We start from the raw sequence: 24,445 nt of genomic DNA, 5'->3' as shown, positions 1-24,445 counted from the left end.
ACTTTAAAAAAATGATTCTTCATTGTTGAGTCAAGGTAATAAATTTCTTCCATAAGATTCGTTTGGTGTAATCCATGGAAATGACTGTATCTTTAACACTGGGTTTTGTTTTTTAATGAATATTGTCAGATTTTTCTGAAGACTCAATTATTTTTTGGTTTTTGACTATTGACAATACCTTTAGAAATAAAATATTTTAATGCTATTTTATCTAATATTCAAAGAGAATCTTTAAAAAAATGGTTTGACTTTTTTACTCCTTGACTTCAAAGTTAGTATTAGCTTAAATTTATGTCTTCATGGAGTTTTGGATTTTATTGGTAAAAATAAGTAGCTTAAATAAATATTTTTTCTTCCCTCATACTGTAAAAAGTTGTAACTGAGTCATTTAAAACAAATATATTTGTCCAGGTTCATTTTTAACTGGATTTTTGTCTTTCTCCTCTTTTTTCTGTCCAGTCATTTACTTGGCCATAAGCAAACTTTTTAAACTCTGCTTCTGTTCTGAATTGCTTTCCTCATTCGCCCAATACTCCCACCTACCCAGGCTATCAGCAACTTTCCTGGCATGTAATAGACACTTTGTAACAGTTTTAATTTCAAAACCTTAGATCAAGTATTACCTCTCCCAGAGAATTTTCTCTGATTCTTCCAGACCATGTTAATCTGTCACTACCTGATGTGTTTTACGTGTCTTTTCTTCACCGTAACTAACTAACCTAGGCACTTGGTCCTGAACTGCTTTGCCATGTTATTTGGGCAAAATATTTATAATAGTTTAATGCTTGGGTCTTTCTTTCCCCGATTGTAATGTAACCCCTTGAGTTTAGGAATCATGTTTAATATCTCTTGGTTACTGAGGCCATACCATGTACCAGGAATTGTGTAAAGTGCTACATAAGTCTTCATCTCAGGACATTAACCACATCTGTAAGAAAATAATGTCCTTATTTTAACTACAGAGGAATACACAAAAGAATATTGATACTTGCATTTTTCAATGAATTATTTGGGCAAGCTTTTCATCATTAGCTTTCATTTCATTTCAGCCATTTGTTCCTCTCTGTTCAGTGACTTATTTTCATACTAGTTCAGAATTACTTGGAAAATGACCAGGTTAAATTAGTAAAATGTCTGAGTTATTGAATAGTATTTGTGGAAAGCTGCTAGCTTACTACTTTCACTCACGTATAATATCTATTTGCTTGCCAACAAAATACTGCCAAGTAAAGGTGCTACTGATCTTAAATATATATTTCATTTGTAATTAATATATTCATTCTTGGAATGGTAGTGTATATTGTGATAGTCCTTGAAAACAGCATTTCTTCCCTAGCTAGCTTGAACTCTTTTGCATGGTCTTATCTCCTAGTTCCCATCCTCTCGACCCTGTCGCCAACTTGTGATATTCTTTATGCTTTTAATTTTTAAAGCCTTACATAACAAACACTTGTTTAATCCTTGTTAATTGTCATAAAATCTAAATGAGTGGATTCTCGTTGAAGGCAATTTTAATATGGTTTCAAAGTCCACTTAAGAGGGTGAGAACTAACCTTTGACAAGCATCTTTGTTGTGCTAGGCAATTGATACAGTATTTCATTCCATCCCCATAATAAGCTGTCAAGTAAAGAGTATTAAAGGTAGCTACTATTTAATGCAGGCGTGCTACACAGTAGGCATGGTACTAAACACTTTTCTATAATTCTCACTTGCTTCTCACATCAACACTAAGATGTAAGTTTTACTATTTTTAATTTATAGGGAAGGAAACTGAGACCAGAGGTCATTAAAGGATTTGTCACACAGCTAAATGGCGAAGCCACTAAGTAACAGCTAATTGCAGAAAGAAGATTCTCATGTTTCTTTCCTACTAAGATTTTATATTTTATAGCATCATGGTACAACATCCTAATTTCAGGCCCTTCCTTGATAGCCACTGCCCAAGCTCAGGACTGGTGGAATAGAGGGGAGGAAGACTGTGGTACATCCTGGAACAGTGGCTCTGTAACTTCATGCTTTGATGTTCCAAACATATAGCAATGATAAATAAAATATAAAGATAGAAAACCAAGTGAACCTAGTCAAGTTTAAGCAATTCTTCATCTTTGAGATCCAAAAAGATAAAAAAAAAACAAGCGGCTATCAAGGCTGAAACATGGGATCTGCCAGACTCTTTTCCAGAAATAGGAAGTGGTAATTAGGGTTTAATCCCTACAGGACAAAGCCAGACCAGCTACTTAAAGCAGAGCTGAGAGGGACTTCCTTGCTTAGGATAAGAGACTGGGAAAAAAGTTCTGTTTTTGACCACTACCTGAAACTAGGCATTTTTAACTGGAGGGTTAACGTGTTAGGAAGAGAAGACTCAGTTTTGTAACCTAACACTGAATTAGCTATGTGCTGCCTCTGTGATTCAACTTGCAATTTCTCCTCTGTCCCTGCAGCACAGCAGATACACAGGGAATGTCCCTCTGAGACCTAGCTCTGGTTCAGCAGCCTGGGATGGCCAGTGGAAGCAATGGCAAAACTACTGGAAAGGGAGGAACTAGCACACAGAAAAACATTTTTTACTGCAAATGGGCTTCAAACCAAGATTCTAAAATATGCTAATGAATCTATTGCTAGTAAAGCATGAAAACAAAACAAAACAAAACAAAAAACCCCAACTACCCCAAGACCCAGAAGAAATTAATTATATGGTACAGTCTGACAAGGACTTTGAAATAAGTATGTCTAGAAACTCAGAAAGGCATATGAAGGAAGGATTTCCACTAAAAAAAGTGACAAAATGGGAAACAAATCTAATCAGAAATAAAATGAGCACTTTAATTTTTTAAAACTGAAAATGTTAGAAATGAAAAGTAGTCATTGAAATTAAAGCTTTTGTAGATAGAATAAACTCTGGACAGTAGTGAAGAGAGAATTGGTTTGTAAAAGTACAAAGATCACCTAGATCAGAGCAGAGAGAAACTGATTTTTAAAATAGGACTGAAAGAGCAGATGAGATACATGGAGGACAGACTGAGAGGCTCTAATCTATGTCTAATAGGAGTTCTGGTAAAAGTGAATGGAGAGTGTGTTAGAGAGACTTAATAACTAAATGACTGATCACTGAACATTTTCTGGATTAAAGACATACATGAGATCTCAGATTGAAACTGTTCTTTTAGTATTAAGCTGGACAAATAAATATACAGTTAAAAACATGACAATAAAACTATAGAACATTGAGAGCAAAATGAAAATCTTGAAATAGACCAGGGGACTTTGGGGAGCCAGTTCTACCTTATGAATCTTAGTCAAGGGTCTGGGACTGGGATCCCAAGTCTAGGGTGGGTAGAAACAATTTCTTCACTGTTGTAAGCTATTTTCCTGCCATCCCTGGCATTGTTATTGAGCAAGGCACTACACAAATCTGAGGAAAGCCTCCTTTCAAAATACACCTAAAATGCAATTGTAAATTTACCTGCAAATGATCAGTGCATACACTCTTAAAACCCAGCGGGTGGGTGACAGAGTAGAATCCTTGCCTTGGTTAAGGTAGTCACAACTGTACAACTTTGGACAGCCCATTTAATTAATCTGTTTATGAGGATAATAATCCCTCCTTTATCTATTGTCACAGGATTATTACAAGGGAATTTTGTGCGTACAAATTCTTTATAAAGTATAAAGTTTGGTACAATTATAAAAAGTTATTACTTTATTATAGAAATGAATGTGAGCTATGGTTCCTGATCTCTTAGAGTTTACAAGCGTACTTCAAAAAGTTTGTGGAAATCTTCATATTATCTTTTATTTCTATTTTTCCACAAAATTTTTGAAGTAACCTCACATATATTAGATTTATGTTTTAAAAAAAAAGCTTTACAAAAAAACACCAAAAATGTTTGCAAAGCTTTTCATAACAACTAAACACAAATTATTTTTAGTACATAGCAAGTGTGGGGATGTAAAATGAACAGCAGTGGAGATGGGTTAATCAGGTTAAGTTTAATGTTAAAAAACTATGTATTATGAATTACCCTATACATTTTTCCCACTTTTTATTATGAAAATGTTCTCAAATGCACCTAGATTTAATAATTGTTAATATGTAGCCATATTTGCTTTATCTGTATATGACTACAGTCATGTGTCACTTACAGACAGGGATACATTTTGAGAAAAGTGTCCTTAGGTTATTTTGTCATTGTGCGAAAGTGTATAATGAAAGAGAACAGCAACAAATTTTCCTATTATCTACACTGGCCACTAGTCCCATGAGCGTAGGCCCTCTAACTCTGTTCCAAAGCCTCTCCGTGCTTCACTTTCCTCATCTGTTAAAAGGAGATTAAAATAATACCATCCCCACAAAGTTGGGAATGGGGCCTGGCATTCAGCAAGCACTCAGTGAGTGTTATTAGCTAACTGTTAGTAGCTATTATTTTGCTATTAGGATGGGTGAGGATAATTTTAAAATGCAACCATTCTCAAGTCGACAACAACCTTTTCACCTGGCTTTCCTACTGTGTCAAATGCTTGGCTTTCTGCCATAAAGATCTGAGCTCCATTTGGAAGGGTCACCTGTGGGTGAGCTAGACACTCCTTGTCAAAAGATTTTGCAGTAGCTTTGTTTACACCAGCATCACCACAACACGTGAACAAAGTGTTGAGATATGATGTTACTATGGCTATGATGTCACTAGGTGATTACAATTTTTCAGTTCCATTATAATCTTATGGGACCTATTGTATACGTGGACCATCATTGACTGACATGTCATTACGTGGCACATGACTGTATATATGTATTTTTTTTTCTGGATCTTTTGAAAGTAAATTTCAAATATCATACTATTTTGCCTTTAAATTCTAAGTATGCATCTCCTGGCAAAAAGAACGTTTACCCACATAACCACAATAACATTATTACATCTAAGAAAATTAACAGTAATTTCCCAATCGCATCTAATAACCAGCCGATACTCAGATTTCCCAAATTGCCTCAAAACCTTTTTATAGCTGTTTTCTCCCCAAATCAGAACCCGCACATTACATTTTAGTAAGGTCTTTTTCAGTCTCATACATTTGAGAACAATCTCTCTACCTTTTTTTCCCATGACATTGACTTTTTGAAGATAATAGGCCAGTTCTCTTGAAGAATATTCTGGATTTGCATTTTTTTTTCTGATAGTATTATTTGTTCCTTTTTCCCAGTATTTACTGAAAACTGGATTGTTAGGTCTAAAGGCTTGATTAGATTCAGGTACACATTTTAGATAAGATGCTTCATTGATGATTTTGTGTACTCATACTGCGTCACATAAAGAGGCACATTTCACATTGCATTATTAGTAATGCTAAGCTAAATAGTCTGGGTAGAGAGATTACCATCAGCTAAATTTACTGTAAAGATACATCTTTCTCTTTGCAGTGAGTCATCAAAGGATGACTAATAGTCCTAATAGTCTCAGCATTCATTAATGATTATCCTGAACCATTTTATTTGGCATTGCAAAATGGTGAATTCCTATTCTTAACACCCTTTCTAATGCCGTTCTTCTATAAAGAAGAGCTTTCCCTCATCAAATAGACAGGAACTATACTTCCTCCTAAAAAATGCAAGGTGCTTCTGACCCTTTAATTACCAATTTTCAGAAAAAGAAATTTGTGTAACAGTCACCTCCAATGGTGGCAACTGAGATTTTTTCTTTTCTGTTCTTGAGGGTTACTGTGGACTCACTGATTTTTTTTTTAATGTACTTAGTGTTTTGTTTTTTTTAAAAAAAAAATCAATGTAATTTACAACTACAAAATATAATTTTTGAGAATTATTATTTTAAGTTTTTTTTTTTAATTTGGTGAGACTAAATGTGAAGGCTAAGTGCTAATGAGAGATCAAATGGAGGGGAATAGGATTAATCAGAATAGTTTTTTTTAAACTATACATTATTAAAGATTTCTAATCATTTTTTTTAATTTATGAGATGCTCTTTTCTGAAAGTCTTTGAGTACCTTAACCAGAGTATAACTGAAAACAAGAATGTCAAAAAGGCACATTTACATTGTTCTCAAAATCAATCAAAAATAATGAGGTGCTGGGAAAAAGTTGTATCCTTGATAATTACATCTATCAGTATCAGAAAACAAAAGAGAACAATCAGGAAATGACAATCCCACTCCCAAGTAGCACATTTAAAAAGGCTAATGAAAAAAAGTCTCTTTTAAAAATTGTAGTAAATTAGCATTTCAAGTAAATTGACAACTTAAGCGTTGATAAAGGCCAATCTGGGGCCCACACAATGGAAGTTCTGTTTCTACTTTTATCTGCTTTTAAAAGAAATGAACGCACTTGACTTTTTTTTGTTGTCTTTTGTATAAAAGGAAGTAATTGTCCTAAGGGCGGTGACAGTCCTCCTGTACTCTGCAAGGGTCAGCTCACACTTGGAGTTTTGGGCTTCATTAGGGGTTCTGTTTATTAAAATGTTGGGCTGGAGGAAAGTAACCAGGATGAAAGGTTGTTCCAAGGGTTTCTTAACACTACGACCTTATTTTCAGTCTGAAAAGGGGTTAATGTAACTGTCACTCAAGACAAGGGATTCAGCCTGCTCTTTACAACACCAGAGCCTAGAGGTAGGGCCAACGGATGAAAGTGGCAGAAAAGCAGATTTGGGCCTAGAATTAGGACAGATTCCCTCATAATCTCAGTGGTGCAGAGCTGGAATGGTTTTCATCTCCAAGGAATGAGCTCCCCAAGGCTGATACTGTTCAGAGGTTATAATTCCTTTACTTAAAGATGGTGGATCAGCGTACAGGGGTCTCTCAAATATTTTGCCAAGAATCTATAAACATAATAAGGGATACTTTAAAGGTCATTTAAATTTACTTTTTTAAAAAAAATTGAGGGTAAGAATGAATTTTACATCATGACTTAGGAAACCCTTAACAGTGTAATTTGCATACCATTGCTTTGTATTTGGAAAATGTGAAAAGTACAGTGAGGTAGAGCTCGGGTTGCAGTGTTTTAGAACCGTGGTACATTGTTTTTGATCACATTAAATACTTAAGGTTATTGAGCTGCAAATTTGGGAATTTATAGATAAGAATATGGCTTTGTTAATAAAAATAGAAAGTAGTATTTTAGATGCTATTTTAAGAGTAAAGAAAGAGAATTAGTATTTGAATTATCAGTAGTGACAAAAGCATTTTCTTTCGATGACAAAAGAAAACTTCTATAGATAGATCTTCAAATGTGTCAGTCCATTTTCAAGATAGTCGTAAGTGCTAGTATTTCATTATTTTGGCTTTTCAAGTGATTTTATTCTTTATTATTAGACCAGGAAAAAAATACAGCCCTAGTATATTCCACCAACATATTCATCAGTCATCATTTTTGGAGACAGTTTTAGACATATTGTATGTTTTACTGTGCTAACAAGAGAAAAGACTAGCCATTAAGTTTATGTTTCTTTGTTTTTCAGCAAGGTCACATATCAGGAATAATGCTTGAAGTATGCTAATAAACAATATATAATGTAGGTCATCAGGGAGTAAGAAATATCTTCTAACTAGTTCTAAAGGGAAATATTGTTAAAAAAGGGATAGATGTTATTTACGCAACACATGTTGCTCTATATGTCACCATCAAAAGCATCTTGTAAACAGCTCAGTGTAGTAAATCTTCCTTGGTGATTGTCAGGATGTTTGAAATTCATGTTAGATTTAGATTCAGCCCAAGCAATTCACCACATGCCTAACGTACAAAGACCATTAGATTATTTCGACAGTTTCCGTTGGAAATATCCTTATACTTCTGAGGTTTGCAAGGAATGTTGTCTGCTGTTGCAAAAGAAAATACTTTGTTAAATTACAATACTTAAGAAAATATTACATTAATGATTATAATTTCAATCTCAAATTTAATGACCCTAAGTTTTTGTGCTTAACTTTGTCTCTGTTAAATTCTAAAGAACTTGAGTTCTTTAAAACTGATGGTAATTTACGGACTGATATTTCCTATTAATCCATTAGTAAAACAATTTTATATGACTACAGATGAAATAATAATTCTATAAGAATGCTGATAACAAAATGTCATTTATGTGATTTTTCACAAATGTAATTTTCTTCCATTTGGGAGATTTTTAAAGTGGATTATTTCATAATAGTTTCTTTTGTTTTCCAGGATGTTTTAAATTATAAATATTAAGTTTTGTGATAAAGGACTTTATGTAACTGTGTGTTCTGGAAAATGTAACAATGCTTTATTTATTGATTTATGTAATATGTACTGGGACTCAATAATAAAGATGTGAAATCATAAAAGCTGCTCTTATCAGAGAGCCTGACATTTACAATCAAGAGTGCTTATTTCTCGTCCCATCTGTAAGGCACTGTGATATCAGGCAAATCTTTCTACTTCTCTGGACCTCAGTTTCTTCATTTATGCTATAAAAATTATAATAAAAACCCTACTCTATCTGTTCTGCAGGACTGTTGTGTAAAATGATAAAACCGTATTAAAATATTCATTATAATGTGATTTCTTTATAGGAGAATGTATACATTTGAATGCTAGTACTTAGCAACTTCTGAAACATCATCTTAATTTCAGACTTGAGCTAAAAAATGTAATCTCTAAATCTTTTAACTAAATTCCATGAATCTTAACTTATTAGCTATTTTACTTATAGATTTCTAGAAGCAACACCATAGTTACTTTGGTCAGGATGGAATTGTGCCCAATTTTCAAAGACTTGGTTTCTGAAACTCAGCCATGTGTTACAGATTTTTTTAACACTAACTTCTGATTTTGAGTTTAGGAATCCTTAAAAATATATTATGCTGTAATTATGTGCCTCTGTTTCTTCTAAATGTGTGCAACTGAAAGTATAGTGTTGGGATCAAGCTACAGGTCTTAATAAAAAACTCATGGAAGGTTGTCCAAGCAGCCCACAATAGGTTAGTTAGCAATGTATGTAAGACCAGCATCTCAGAAAAATGCTGTTATGTTTTTTTTTTAATCAAACCGTGAGAAGTATATGTGTCTAAGTAATTCTGTTTATACTTGTTTTCTCAGAAGAAGACCTATCAATGTATCAAGTGTCAGATGGTTTTCTACAATGAATGGGATATTCAGGTTCATGTTGCAAATCACATGATTGGTGAGTGATGTCTAAAACTTATTACAAATGGATTTTTCTCCAACTTGTGTACATCTGTGCCTATATAATTAAACAGAGTTAAAAATGAATTAATTATTTAACCATCAATGGCTTATCTAGACATGATTGATTTTTTTATTACTATTATTAGCCCTGATAAGACATTAGCACATTTTATTTTCTGCAAGGGCTAGTTTAGACTTCTGCAGAGGATTATGTTTCTACTGCCAGTCAAAACACAGGTGATTAACAAATTAAACTTCTAATCATTTTTGCATTATTGAAAACTAACAGGAATAGTTAATGAACTGGATGTTAGCTTTCCATAGAGTTTTAGACAGGTTTTAATTTCAGAAGTTATTATGGTAATGGCACTGCTGTGTGTTGCTTAAGCATCTTTGTTTCAAAATCTAAAGTGGTGAGTTTTTGTTATAGGGAAACATAAATAATTTAAATTGCCATAAAATAGTTTTATATGTATAGTTTCAACAGCCTGGAAATAATCACGATCATAAAGATCATGTAAAGAATTCAGTAGTCATTTTTTTTATTCCCCCACCAAATTATCCATAGATTTTTATAAAAGTGGTTTTGGGAAAGATCTCTGGTCACTCCAGGACAATGTTTCTAGGATTCGCATTTATCATATGGGTTAGAGCTAAAAGGATAATTTTTTCATTTGTTCATATTGTCCCATTATCCCTTAATTCCTTGGGGGTTACCATCTATGTTTTTTAATTTGATAAGCACTTAGTAATAACACTAAGAGTTTTACCAGCCAATTAAACTTTATCAAGCAGATCTTTTTCCACTAATAAAATGACTATTGCTATTACTTTGTACTATTTTTGTTACTCATTTGTGTTTTTATGCTGTGAGAGTTTTTTGTTTCATACTTACTTCCTGGTTTTTTATAATACCATAAGTAATTATGGTATAATATTTAAAAAGTCTAACTAACCTCATGCTCTCCTATTATGAAACTCTGTAAGACAGGAAAGAAAATTCAACATTTTAGCTTCTGAACTTATTTTCAGGGGGGAACAAATTTTATTATACACTAATCAGTATTCTAAGACAGTTTTGTAGAAGGGTTGCTCCAATTGATCATTAAAACTGATCATAACAAAACTTCTAATGTTCTCGTATGAATTAATGAAGATAAATTCAAAAGCATGTTGGAAAATTGATTAATAGTTTTTCAATAGGATTTGCTTTATTGTTTTCAAATGATGGGTCTTTAGTAGGATTATTGCTTATAAAAGACTAAGTGTTTAATTGTGCAAAATGGAACATATACATCACAGCTAAAATATTGATCAGGTTATCTCTGCATTTTCTAGATGTAAGTACCAATATTACTAGTTATTTTCTTATACATTAAAGAATACACTCTTCAGTGTGAAAGAATAACATTGACAGCTTTTCTGTGTGTTCAGCAATAATGGCAACATGTAAGAGAGGTTGAAAAAATGTGTTTTCTTGCAATTCTTTTCTGTTTGGGATTCTGAAAAATACCCTATATAAACTTCTGAAACTGCTTTTTTGGCAGGGGTGGCAAGGTTAGGAAAAATGAATTCTTCTTGCCAAATGATAAATGTTAATATGTCCCATCTCTTTATTTCTTGGGTAGAGATTGTTGGTGGCAGTCTTTCATGATTCTACTGCATGCTGCAGTTTTCCATGGGCTTAAGTGAAAGCATTTCTTGGAAGTTCGCAGTTTATGGAAAATTTAGTGAAATTTTGTGGTCATGCTTCTGATTAGTTCTATTCAATGTATACTTGTTTTTGTTTCTGGATTTATTATTTATCCTACTGCCCAGATGAGCAAGTTGAATATATTTTCACTACAGTATTGATGTCCTTTTGCACAGGTAGAATCTGAACTGAATGTTGAATGTAAGAGGACTTTTCTGATATTCCAATTTTAGTATCATTTTGCTCATAACAAGTATTGGTTTGTCTTGGCCCTTCTTTTTAAACTGCTTTATACCTTTTCTTTTTTTATTTATCTTATATTCCTCAAAAGAAAAAATGAAAAAATATCATTAGTGCCTTCCCAAGGCTTTTTTCCCCTCTACCTTGTGGCGGATTAATATGACACGCACCTCCTCCTGGGATCTAAGCATTTAACAACTCACCTTCCATCAGAGAGGCAAATTCAGTTCCATTTCACAGAGGGCCTAGTTATTTAATATTCATGCTATTTTAAATAATAAAATATGTAATTCTCTTGCACTGGAGGTCTAAACAAATGAATAGAATCCATTTAATTTTTTTTATCTGTTGACCATGCATCCAAGTCCTTAAACTGCATTCGTGTTGTTAATATCTAGAGAGAGAGAATGGGAAAAGGAAGGGTGTCACAAAGGCTAAGGTATCCTTTTTTTTAAAGCCTAGTGTGGTACTTAGTCTTTCAAATGAGGCAAGCAGCATTATTTTGTTGGCTAAAATACCTCCACTGAGGGTAGGTATTTTTAGGTTGTGTATCTGTGTGTGTTTTTTGTCTAATCAAAAAATAATCTCAACTAGACAGTTAGCAGGGGAAGAGGGATTAGAGACTATCTGAAAAGCCTCTTACTCTTTTTGTTAAGAGGGTATATAACATTTTTACAGATTTTGTTTTACATTTCAATCAGTCTAGAGGAAGGATTATGTCACCTGATGGAAAACACGATCTGCAGATGACCCAATGAGGTGTAACTTTAAATTCCTTCCTTAACCAAGTCATTTGCATTTGTTTCTATGTAGCACATATGTTTTAATGCAATTTCAATGTCAAGCAACCTCCACACTTCTTTCTGGATGTACTGGTCGGTCTCAGGCTACTGGCCAGAGACATTTGTGAAAGGAAAACCATCAATGTTTCTACCAGGTACATGCCGGAGGTGCTCTTAAGTGCTGTTTTGCAGCTAGGTGTGGACACACGGTCTGAGTTGCGGGAATAATTACTCAGTAAAAATGCACTGGGGATTTGACTTATGTCTATTATGGAAAAAAAGAAAACTCACTGTTCACCACATTTTTGACACAGTTTCAGTAAGAAATCAGACCAGTGACTATTTAGGGGCTTCTTTTCTTCTTTATACACACACAAAAAAAGAGCTACAAAACATTTTAACAGCTTTCCTGGGGAAAAGATTTCCCTCTTTTAAGGTCTGTGCAGAGGAGAAAATTTTTCTTGTCTTCCTTTGTTCATTTCACATAGTTTACGTTGGCTTTTGACCTGAGAATACAGAATGAACCCTTGATGTATGATGTTCTTTAATGCACTGTTCACCTTTCTCTTTTTATCAGCATAGCAAATATTTATTGTTATTTTTCCTTTTGAGATTTCTGTTATTATTATTATTATTATTATTATTATTATTGGATATGGATTAACACAAATAGAGATGAAACCAGAGAATTTAAATGTGTTTAACTCAGCAAAGGGATGGCCTCATATAAAATTACGACGATCAACAGCAGAGAGTAAATTTGTAAGTGCTCTGAATAAAGGGCTGTTAGGCATGAGATAATATAAAGAGATGACATTGCCAAGTACTATTTATGAGAAGCTTAATTTTTTCACTCTGATAATTCTTGACCAATAATTACCAGCCTCTAATTATCTATTTTAGTTAGAAAGAAATTTCGATCACTGTGGAGGCTGGCATTGCAACTAGTGCATAAATCCCCAAAGAGACAAATGTGTTCCAAACAGCCACAAACAACTGTCTCATGAAGCACAGTGAGCAAATTGCAAGCGGCTGGTGGTAGACAACTAGCAGTACACTTCCTATCGAAGGCCAGTCAGCCCGACAAAGAAATGATCAAAGGGGAGAAATACCATTATCCTTGGGATTGGTAACTACAGTCATGGACTTTGGAGCACAAATAGTCAGGATATAGCTAGGGCCATTTCCATCTCTCCCCTTTCAGATTTCATGGGTGGAGAACACGAAGGGAATGCGTACAAACCACTGACCTAAGAATGATTTTTTAAAATCTACTTAGAAATGGTTACTTCATAAGTTTTTTTTTTTTTTCATATTTTTCATCTGATTAGAAAGACCAGTGTTATAACGGCAAAATTGCATCTACGGTGTCAGAATGCCCAGTTTTGTGATGAGATAGGAAAATCCAGAAGTAGTCACCAATAAACACCTCCTACACAGATCAAGGGTGATGCTAAAGCATTTGGGGGAAGCAAATATATTTACTTCTTAAAAAAACAAAACTAGAAATTGGGACTGTAAACTGTAGCTAACATGAAAACCCCAATGCAATGATATTGGCTACTTTTATTCATATCTTTAATACTCAGTGTTTGTAGATAAATATAATTTTTAAAAGACTATGAAGATTCAAGTCTTCAACAGCAATGTGAGAAGATATGGACCCTGTGTGTTATGTTGCATATAATACATGTCACTGATGTCAAGACAAAAAGAATGCATAAATCAGTTCTGAACAGTGTGGTGAGATTTTAGTCTGTTTTTGTGGCAAGTGACATTCATACATTCTGCAATTTGTTTGATGCCCAAGGTTATAAGTGGCATTCTTTGCCTTTCATTTCTTCAGTGGATGGTGTCCTATGTGACTAATCTTCATTATGGTTTCATGACATTCAGTATCACTTCTGAAGCATTTCAGCTTGAGTGCTCTTGCTTTAGAATAGACTAAAGCCAATATTTTGAGATCTATAGTGGTTTTGGATTTTATATGTCTTAATGGGAAATATCCAAAAATATGGGTCTCTGCATAGGAAGATAAAGGGCTATGTTTCCATTCAGATTCTTTGCTTTCATTGGCTGTTTTTTTAAAAAATAGAAAGGAATCTACAATAATGCCTATGTGTGGGGGGGTGTATATATGGATACATAATATACGTGTGTGTGTGTGTGTATGATCTCCACACTATCCTAAGAAGCTCAAAATCATTAAGATTGTTCAAAGCCTTGATTTATATCCATTCTAAATGAGAGGAGTATTGAATCTTTTTTTTTTAAAATAGCAACTTTATTTGATTGAATATTTATTTGATTGCTTACAAAATTCAGGGAATTAAGAACCAAGCATTTGAATATGATGAAATACTGGCTTATTTCATCAAGAGCTGGATTAAAAACGATGAAATCTGGGCAGTTTAATGGTAACAGAAAGCTTCCCTCATGTGGGCAATGCTGGCTTATTTGAAAAGCCCATAAAGGGTTTCTACATGGACCATACAAAAGGGATACTTTCTCTTTAATAGCCATCTGTACAGGAGAGTGAGAAGTGGGCCAGGTCATCTCTCCTCAGCTGTCATGATATTAACGTAGGTAATGGAGCAAGCTGGGCGTTCTGCTGGGTGTTGTTTTTCATAGATGTTCATCGATTTACACAGATAATTCTATTTATTTCTTAGAGTTGGTCCAAGTGAACCAGGCAGAATAACAAACACCAAAGCATTTCAAATGACTTTATCTTTGTTTGTAACGTAACTTTTGTCTAAAAAATGGTGTCACACCTACTGTGCAGATGGCTGCATGATTTGTAACCCAGCCAAAACATTTAAACAAATGTGTGATCTGGGGATAGATTAAATAAAGGATAAAATGGAGTGTGGGCCACAAATTCTAATAATCAGATGATTTTAAGTTGTGTGCAGTGTGGAGCGATGGTCACGGTGATAGCAGGGAAAGCTTGCCAATGACAGCAAGGTGCCTTATAGATCTCAGGATGGAGCCTGTGGCCTGGTAGGCCTCAGTTTGAGAACCGCACATTTGCTGTACAGCTGGCGGCTCTGTGTGGGGACATCAGATAAAACTTATGTAAAATGAAGTGTTATTGCTTAGTATGAAATTGTTCGGAGAGGGAATTTGCAGACAGTAACTGAAAACAGAATTCATGGTACCAATGAAGCAGACTGTAAATATGAAGAGGGTTTAATTATCTGCACAATTTAACAAAAATTCAAGATGTATTCAGGAAGGACGAACGCAGACATAAATATAACATAGCTACAGTGTTTCCTGAGTGCAAAGAGGGGTCCCGGGAACTTATCAAGGCTCCTCTATGACCGGCCTTCCTAAAAACAAAGGCAATTTAAAGGGAAATTAAATTAAAGAAAAAAGACTTTTTGAAAGAAGGCAGAGTTTTCAAGAGCTTATCTTGGTTATTTGGATTCTTATTTCTTAAGTAACTATGAATGAAAATCTCTGGGTCTGTCTCCTAATTTCAGTGTTAAGCTCTTAAAAGGCAAATCAGGATGTTTATCCTTGTTGTGTGTTTTAGCTTGTGTCTAGCAGCTTTGATTTACACGAGTAAAAAATACTGGCAGTTAGTGTAGTTTATAATTCACAAACCCCAAAGAAAACCTCTTAGACATTTCTCATGATGTTAATTTTCCGTGAGGCTGAGGATTCTGGCTGAGCCCATAGACAGATCTAAAATTCAGTTTCTTGTTACTTTTTAGAACATGCTACCCTTAAAGAGGCCTCAGAAGAATGTTGTTTTTCAGCAGAATTCCTGGATGCCAGCCTATCTTACAAGGCTCTGCACAGAGATGCTAGGAAGAGAGGCTGTGCCAGGTGGATAGCACCATGTGAGTGGCCGAGACACAATGACGGGGCTTGTGGCTCTCGTTTTGCCCACACCTTTGACTTCCTGTAGAATATGCCACCATGGACCTGTTTTTAACTCCTGGTTTGGTATGCTTATTATAAAATGTGAGTGTCTGTTTCTGAATGAGCTTTGCAACACATTTTTTAATGGAGGACACTGAAAGTCATCAACGATAAATAAAAAAAAAGATAGATCCCCACGCGCGCGCGCACACACACACACCCGTGCACACTTATGTGTCATGACCTATTTCTATAGGATCAGTTCCTACACATCAAAAGAAAAGGTCTGTGATGACCTGTTTCCATAGGTCATTTCCTAGTTACAGGGCCACGGATAGCAGTAAACAAAGGAAGGGAGCCAATATGGAGAGTGGGTGTTGAGCTTCGGCAGCTCGTATTGTTGCATTTGGTGAGCTGATGCGGTTTCGTAGGTCACCTTTAGAATTATGCCTATGACAGCAGTAGCTACCTGCCAAGATTGCAAGGTATCTCACAGCTCTCAGGATGGCGCCTGTGGCCCGGTAGGCCTCAGTTGGAGGGGTACACATTTGCTGTACAGCTGGCAGCTCTGTATGGGGCAGCCGTGTGGGCTGTTAGGGAGCTGGAAAGGAGACAGGCATGAAATTTCTTCTAACCCCAACTCTGTTTTTCTGTACTGTTGGCTGCTTCTCAGTTCCTTGACAAAAAAACCAATCAGGCACCCTTTAATCCGCCTGTGATTACCACTGGTATAAAAAGAGAAGCATAATGAGGAAAAATGCCTCGTTTTGTTGCCTTCAAAAGCCAACAAATTGGAGTTAACTTGACAGGAAGTGGCTTAATAATTAGATTATTTATTTATTCCTGACACATATCCCCCTGTTACTAGTCTCAGGAGACCCTGTAGATGGTACGATTTTCAAGCTGCCATTACTTCGCTGTCTTCTGTGAACAAAGGAGCTACTGTCTATCAGTCAATTAAATGCACTCTTTAAGCAGAGGCTGCGAAGTCCTCAATGGAGGGAGAGCCCTGGGACACCGTGGCTGATCATTCCTTTCTCTGTACTGTACATCACACTCTCAACTGCAGTCCCCACAGAGACAGAATAAAGTCATGCATTAAAATATCACTTGTTGATTTGTTTGCTAATGAAGAGCCATTGAAATGTTTGTGTATTTCTATGGCAAAATTGTTGATAAAAGGGAACTACTTGCCAGCCTATCTTAGTTCGTCTGCTGTGAGTGCTTATTTAAGAATTATTAAAATTAAAGTCAACAAACAACAGGATGAAAAAAACCCTGAGATACCATGTTTTCTTACCTATTTTTATCAAATTAAGTGAATAAAGGTAGGAAAAATGGAGAAATAGTATCATTTTAATTCTTTGCTCACATTGCATGAGCAAAACACCTTGTTTTCTCTGGCATAAAAATGTAAGTCTTTTTCAGAGTATTTGGGAGCTATAGCTTTTAAGTATGAAAAAATATCAGCATCCCTTTGTGAGAATAATGTACTTTGAAATTTTACTTTTATCTTTAAGATGAATGGCATTTTGGCAGCAATTTCTGTAACTTGGTGAATATTCGCAGAAATTTTTCTGGGAAGCATAGCTGGGCTTTTAAAACCAAACTAATTGAGCATCTGTGAGATGTATCAGACTCCATCTCACAGCCCATGGAAATACAGAAACATGACTTTCCTTCTCTATTTATTCCTCTTTGTGTTTTCTTCTTTTTCCTTTTTTTTTTTTTTTTTTGTTAGCATTACTTTATTTGCATGTAAGTAAGTGGTGGTGACATTTCAACTAGACAAGATTTTTATCCCTTAATATCTGCATCAACATATTCTTACTTAGTGTTTACTGTGTATAAAGCATGTCTTTGCTGGACTTCTCTGGACTCCCATTAATTGGTTTTATATTTTCAGAGTGCATCTGTTGTTAGGTTGGAGGTCTAGAGGTCTGTCTAGGCTGGAAGACTTAGATAATATTATGACAGCTCTCTGATGAAATATTTAGCTATGTCTCTGCCATTTAAAGGGATAAATTTGGAATTTAAACAAAGGCCTATGAACTTTGAAAAGTGTCCCCTCTTCCTTTCATCAGACTTAGTAAAGAGTAATCAAGGCTCTAATTATAGTTTTCATGATTACCTGACAATGGCTGTAAAGAATTTCTACCCTGTTATTCCAACTCATTTTGTTAGAAAAAGCTTAGATACTCGGAGGTGTTCTATAATAGAAAATGAATTTGAAACCCTTTCATTAATTGGTGATTAATATATTGCAGGATTAGTTTAAGCAGGGCTCTACCTCCTGCCCAGTCAAGTATGTTCTGGTTAATATCCAATTATCTGCACCTTCGTACTTATTATGTCTTAATATTTCGGATATGATAACCAGAAACTTGAGAGTACTGCTAATGAGGAGCATAGAGCAAGAATTAACCAATGACATACTCAATGATCCTTGGTGAGGAAAGAATCTCTTTTTCTCCCCTTACCACGTTCCTTCAGCATCTTCTGAGCACTGACTGAAAAGTACGACTTGCAACTAGAGCAGGCAAGAATTAGAAAATGAATCGTTTTCTCTTTTAGATAATATTAATTTGAATTTGCAGTGTTAACGTTCACCTAAAAACACCATTTCAGTTCATTTTATGGAGGATGAAAATAGGAAGCAGAGAGCCTGTTTATATTTTCCAACCAAGAGACATCATATATTATCTGTTCCTTTTAACAAAGCCACAAATTTTTACATCTTCAAAGGATATTTTAATTCAGATTAATTTGGAATCCCTTTAATATTTTACTAAGGAAACACTTTTCCCTGCTACCTTTTATCCCCTTTCCCTCCAAATTTATCACTATGCTGTATAAAGGTTGCATCTCTTTTTTTTTACAGCTAAATTAACTTTTGAGCAATCTGACTTACAACCTGAGGGTGCTTGCTAGGGTGGTATGTGCTGTTTTTAACCGTGTAGCTTTAAATAGTGCACTTTCTGTGATGCCCTTTTATATGCTATATTGTAATGAAGCAACATCCGTAAATTGCAGTGAAGGGTGATTGTTGCACAGGGATGACTACTGCACCTTGGGGTCCATTTGCACCAGATTATTCTTTTTATTGTTATTATTACTTCCCATCTTCTTTACTCTCTTGCTGCTGTACTTGCTCTTGGCCACCAGTGCAATGCAGAGGGCATCTTGAGGAACATCGCAGACACCATTTTTTTCCTCTTAGGCACATACCAATCACTATTCAATTCCAAAACCAGATATCTTGGCTGGCTTTGCAGTTCTTTACCAATGCTTCTTTACTGTGTTGACTTCATTTGTAATGTCCCTCATCTGCCTCTTCTCAAATGAACAAATTGACTGTGAATTAAAGTGACATTTCTTTTTCACACATTTTGTGTAGATGTTATAAATCTGTAGTCAAGATGATCAACTATTACCCATCCTGATTTGTCCGTTTCCCCAAAGAGATTTAATAATTTACAAAAGGGGTCCAGATGGGATTACTGCTTAAAGAAAAGATTTGTATTTTCAATATCTTCTTAGGCTTCCTTAAGACATAGATAAAGTCATTATGAATATTGTTTACACTAGTAGGTTTTCTCTTTACAAAAGAGCCTATTTCCTGCCCCCAACTAACTGCTCTCACCCAGTAACTAAGAACAAAATAATGTGAATGGAAGTCAGAGATCCTGTGCTCTTACTGAATAGAATAATGAACAAGGTTTCAACCTAGGGATAATTATATGTGAATTTGGGGTGACTGTTAATCCCTTTGTTGCCGTAAGTTTAGTACCTGTGTCCATTAGTGCAGCTGTTGTTCTGTTTTTCCTTCTCTAAGGCTGGGCTACTGTGCAGCATTCAAACTAAAATCTAGAATTAGAAGTGACACACCTTCAATTGAACTATCAAGTCTTTTAAAACTGCTTGGCCAGTGACGCCAGTCCCACGCTATTCGGCCATCCACACTTCCGATTGTGGGCCAAAGAGTATTGATTTTCAGCTGTCCTTTCTCATGCACATACAGTAGAATTGAAATTTAAACCTTAATCCACTCAGTAATGCAATTAATTTTTAATGTGCAGTAATACTAATTGAAATAGCCTGAATTTAGTAAGTCACCACAAGACATTTTCAAAAGCAAGAGTCTCCACTGAGAACTAGGAGGACAGATAATCATTGTTACAGTGTTTACAGAATAAATGCTCACTCTGCAGGGCTCTGGTGGAAAGGGAGTTTTCTTTAAATTAGGCTCTATTATATCTCTTTGAAAATAAAATAGAAATAACTTTTCAGAAAGAATTCCTACTTTCTAGCTACTGTAAAAAAATTGAAATATTCTGAATTAACTTTTGTTAAAAGGCATCATTTTACTTAGAAATATCATAATGTATACAAAAATAATATTAACCCCTTTTTCTGACAAAGCAATTAAGAGTAGTTGCAAATGAAGTCATCTGCCAACAATGTCATGGTCAAAAACAACAGCCTCAATGGGTGATCTCATTATATGATATGTACTTGGGATATTATTTCCAGATCTGATGAATATATGTACTTTATCGGCTGTAAATCTCTTGCCTTGTTTTGCCCTATTTATATTCCAGTGATGCAAAAGTATACCCTACTTTCCTATATTTCAAAGCTGTGTTCCTTTAGCTTTTGCATATTATTTCAAAATGGCCTTTTAAATGTTTTGTGAAGACTTTTTTTTCTTCTAGCTATAGTAAAGCAAATTTTGCACAGTAAAACCAAAAAAGGTTCTCTAACCACATTTATCTGCTAGTAAATGAGGACTTTTTAAAATGCATCAGTTCTACTGATGAATGGGCTTGCAGAGTGTTCCAAATGAGCTCCAGCATTAAGCTGAAAAAAAAGGCGAGCACTGTATATCATGCTTTCATGGCTCTCACATTATAGTATTTAATAAGCCGATAGTGCTGTTAAATATTTAGTAAAGGTTCGCTCATAACCCTACCATCTATTCAAATGGGATTTTAAGACATTTTTGCAGCACGTAAGTAAAAATGATGTTGGAGAACTTGAAGCAGCTGTAGCGTGGCGTATTTTCTAAATGAAGTGTGGGGTAACATAGGACAGACGAGTTTAGCAGATTCACACCTGCAAAATACCTAAATCAGTTCACGTTCTTTGGATTAAGGGTTCAAACTGGCTTTCATTTTGTCACTATTAAGTCAAAGTGCTGTTGGGATTAGTTACATAGAGTACTGAAATGACGTTATAGTAGGCTGAAAAAGAAAAGACCTTAATTAAGGTGTCCTAGCATTGGATGGAGCTTTATAATAAATAGTTTCTGTTATTGTTGAGTAGGAGGGGGGGGAAGAAAGAGAGATGAGGGAAAATCAATGTATAGTCCATTCACAGCCTATTATCAAATCAAATTGGGGTAGAGTACCTTGAATGTTTTCAGCCTCTATTTTTGATATGCTGTGACAAATACTGGATATTAGACAGATACTGTTGTACACACTGATATAATGCAAAATGGATCGTCTTCATCCATTTTTTTCTTATAATATTTGATAGTTATTATCCAAATAACAGTAATTGTTCTTTTAATCTGGAATGAAAATTGGTTTCTAAAAGACTTATGCAAAATATTGCCAGTAAATATGATGCTGACTTCATTACCATCATCATGTTGGTGGGTCAGAATTCACATTTAAACCTTTCAATGCTTACTAGTATTATTAGTTTTGAAGGTGTAAAGACAAAGGCTGATAGTTTGTTCAGATTTATACGTAATGTGTGTTCGGTTCTTCTAGGAGCCTATTTGCTAATTTCCTCCTGTTTTATATGCAGCCCGTGACCCCAGTATTCATTCAAACTGCACAGAGACATACCTCATCTGTAAAATGTGGCTTATTGATCTTATTTGCTGTTTGTATTTTCATAAGGAGAGACATAGGACTCATTATGATGCGGTGGTCATACATTTCATTTTGAGATTATGTATATAACATATATGTTCATATCAAGAATTCATAATGAAGAATGGATAAAGGAGATCGCTTTAGGTATATGTGAAGCAGAAGGGAAAGAAAATGTAATGGGGGTCATATATAGGTGTGTTTAATATGCAGTGCTTGATGTATATTGACCTCAGTTTACAAGAGGAGAAAATCCCATTTTCCAGCTTGTTTCAAATGTAGTAAAAATGCTGCTTCAGTTGCTTTATGCTACTCACATTGGGAAAGGTGCTTATACTGTGATAATTATCATCAAGGAATATTAATGCGTTCAGCATTTGTAACCCAAAAACTCATTATAGCTTAAGCTGTGCATCATCTGTGAAGAGAGAACTTTGCCAGAATTCGCTCTTCACAGGGGTTGCCTCCTGCTTGCTGCGGAGTGGTCAGAGTACTGCAAGAGGTCACTTAGGCTATTTTTGAAAGCTGAAGTTTTGCAATTTTTGAATCACTACCTTCTGTCTAAAGAGCTCATCATTCTTGCCTCAAAATGTCCTCCTTTTAATTGAATGCATAGCTAAGTGCAAAAAGTAATAATAATATTAAATAAATAAGCTGTAATGTACTTCATTATGTAGAATCCAAGAGAGCCAGCACATATATTCCGTACCAAGATAATTGAAGTATTTGTGTCTTCTCTTCTGTCATTGAGCAAAGGGATTCACTTACGCTAGTTTCCTTAATGCAGGTGCCCTTGGGTTTCAGATAGAAATGCCCCCTCTGGGGCTCCTCTTCACAGCCCTTTGGCTAGAAATTGTGTAAATAAGCCTACAGGGTCAGCCTTCCTTTTTTCAGCAGGAGTGTCCTTAATTAGTCTGTGACGGTCTTTCATATGAGCCCAAACTGTTCCTGAGATCATTCCTCTTACATCTTAGACATCTATCTAATGCATAGATAGATATTTTTTTATGTTTGTTTAAAATCATTCCCTGCCGGGGGGTGAGGAGGGAGGACATTGGCATGATGGGAACTAGAATCTCTGGGTATGTCACAATTAAAATCCTGTAGGATTTTGGTTTATATAAAATATTTGGTTAGGCAGCTCCATTATAAAGTATAGGAGGTTAGTTTCATAAGAACATTGTGCCCTCACCTGTAATGGGCAGCTTGTTGAAAGGGAGCTGTGTTCCTGTGATATTTTTACATGATTAAATCCCATTGTTTTCCCCCCACTGATCCATTGCTTGTCATTTCCCATAAGTAACATTGCTCTATGCTGCATGTTGTGGTTTGCGTAGGCCAGGCAGAGAGCATTAATACTCAGTTCTATCAGGCTGTCTGGCTTTGCCGGACTGCTGTGTTTTCTGAGGTCAAATTGTGAACCTGGCCTTGCTCCTGGGAGGACTAGAAAAATATGTTTCATAACTTCCTATAGAGCTAAGTGAAGAGGAAGCAGAAAAAGCATGAAGCCCATAGGCTCAGTTTAGATGAGCTGTAAGGTTGGATTTCATCAAGTAGGAAAGCTGACTGACTGTCTAGGAGCCTTCCTTACCATGAGGGATTGCTGCCGTGGGTGCAGAATCAGTCCCAGCTGAGGGTTTCAGGGGGTACAGTAATCATTCAAATAGCCCAGCAGGCACAAACACACAAGTTGATAATCTGGGGTAAACTTGGTGAAATAAGAACTTACTTGCCTGTTAAAATCACTTACATAAAGGAACACTGACAGAATGAGTACCGCGAATTCAGTGTAGTTATAGCAGGCTGGTTCCACTGAAAGCAATTTGTTTTGTTTTGAATGGGACAGAACTTTATTTTATGCAGCAAAGCAGTAATGCTACAAAATGGATGAACGTCCTGTACCGGAGACAGGTTCTCAATAGTTTCGGGCTGGAGTATAATGGAGAGGTACAATGGTGACGGATCTGTAAGGATGTAAACTCAATAATCTTTATGAATTTTGAGTAACTCATAACTCCACTTCCTTACCCAAAGAGAAGCATTATGAAAAGATTGCTTCTAAATCCTTCAGACATTCTCTGCACTTCTGATAGATGCCATCCTCTTTACCTTGAGGCATTGGAAATGAATGGGGTTTTTTTGTTTGTCTGCTTTTGCAAGAGATATAACTGTGTACTTTAGAAGGAGCAAGTTGCGTTTTCATGTTTAAGTTCACTATTTTTACTTGATGTGGTGAGATCCAAACATGAAGCATTGCTTTTGACATTATTTCTGGGTTTTTCCATGTCCCAGGACCACTGCATCATTATACCAAAATGCACCCTCACAAGATAAATGTGATGTTGAAAACCTGGAAATAGTGTAACATCTCATTCTATGTCCAGGTTGTTTATGATAACTGTAACTTTAACTACTGAAACAATTTAATTTATCTGAGTAATGACACCTTGAATAAAATTGTGTGTGCTATGGTGTGTCTTTTAAGAAAAAATTATAATCTTCCAAGTGTTATGAGTTTGTTTAGAAACAAGAAAAAAGAGAGCTCTAATTTCCAAATGAAAAGGTAATTTTAACTTGCTCGAAAGTCTGTTTTACATAATCTATATCTCGAACTATCACGTTATGCTATAAAGGAAAATTTGAAGTACATTCAAAGGTCTTAAATTATATGACCGATTTCTGAATTTTAATTCAAGTTTTTCTTTCAGTAACTATGGTTTTCAATTTTTTATGGCCTTTCTTTAAAAGAAATTTTTGTAGTTTTCTTTGCATATTTAAATGTGTGTGTGTGCACACGTGTACATGTGCATGTGTGTATGCACG

General features: G+C 35.2%; 1 protein-coding gene across 1 annotated transcript in view; it reads left to right on the top strand.

The window, feature by feature from the left end:
* The window catches only part of ZNF521 (zinc finger protein 521), a 155,838-nt gene that overhangs the window by 21,908 nt on the left and 109,485 nt on the right, over positions 1 to 24,445 (top strand). Inside the window, exon 2 of the mRNA XM_063077154.1 lies at positions 9,060 to 9,144. Within this exon, the coding sequence (XP_062933224.1) occupies positions 9,060 to 9,144 (85 nt within the window). The remainder of the gene's footprint in view (positions 1 to 9,059; positions 9,145 to 24,445) is intronic.

Source organism: Cynocephalus volans, chromosome 13 (assembly GCF_027409185.1).
Source record: "Cynocephalus volans isolate mCynVol1 chromosome 13, mCynVol1.pri, whole genome shotgun sequence".
Classification (NCBI taxonomy): domain Eukaryota; kingdom Metazoa; phylum Chordata; class Mammalia; order Dermoptera; family Cynocephalidae; genus Cynocephalus; species Cynocephalus volans.
Note: the sequence above shows the minus strand (reverse complement) of the source record. Positions and strands in the feature narration are given on the sequence as shown.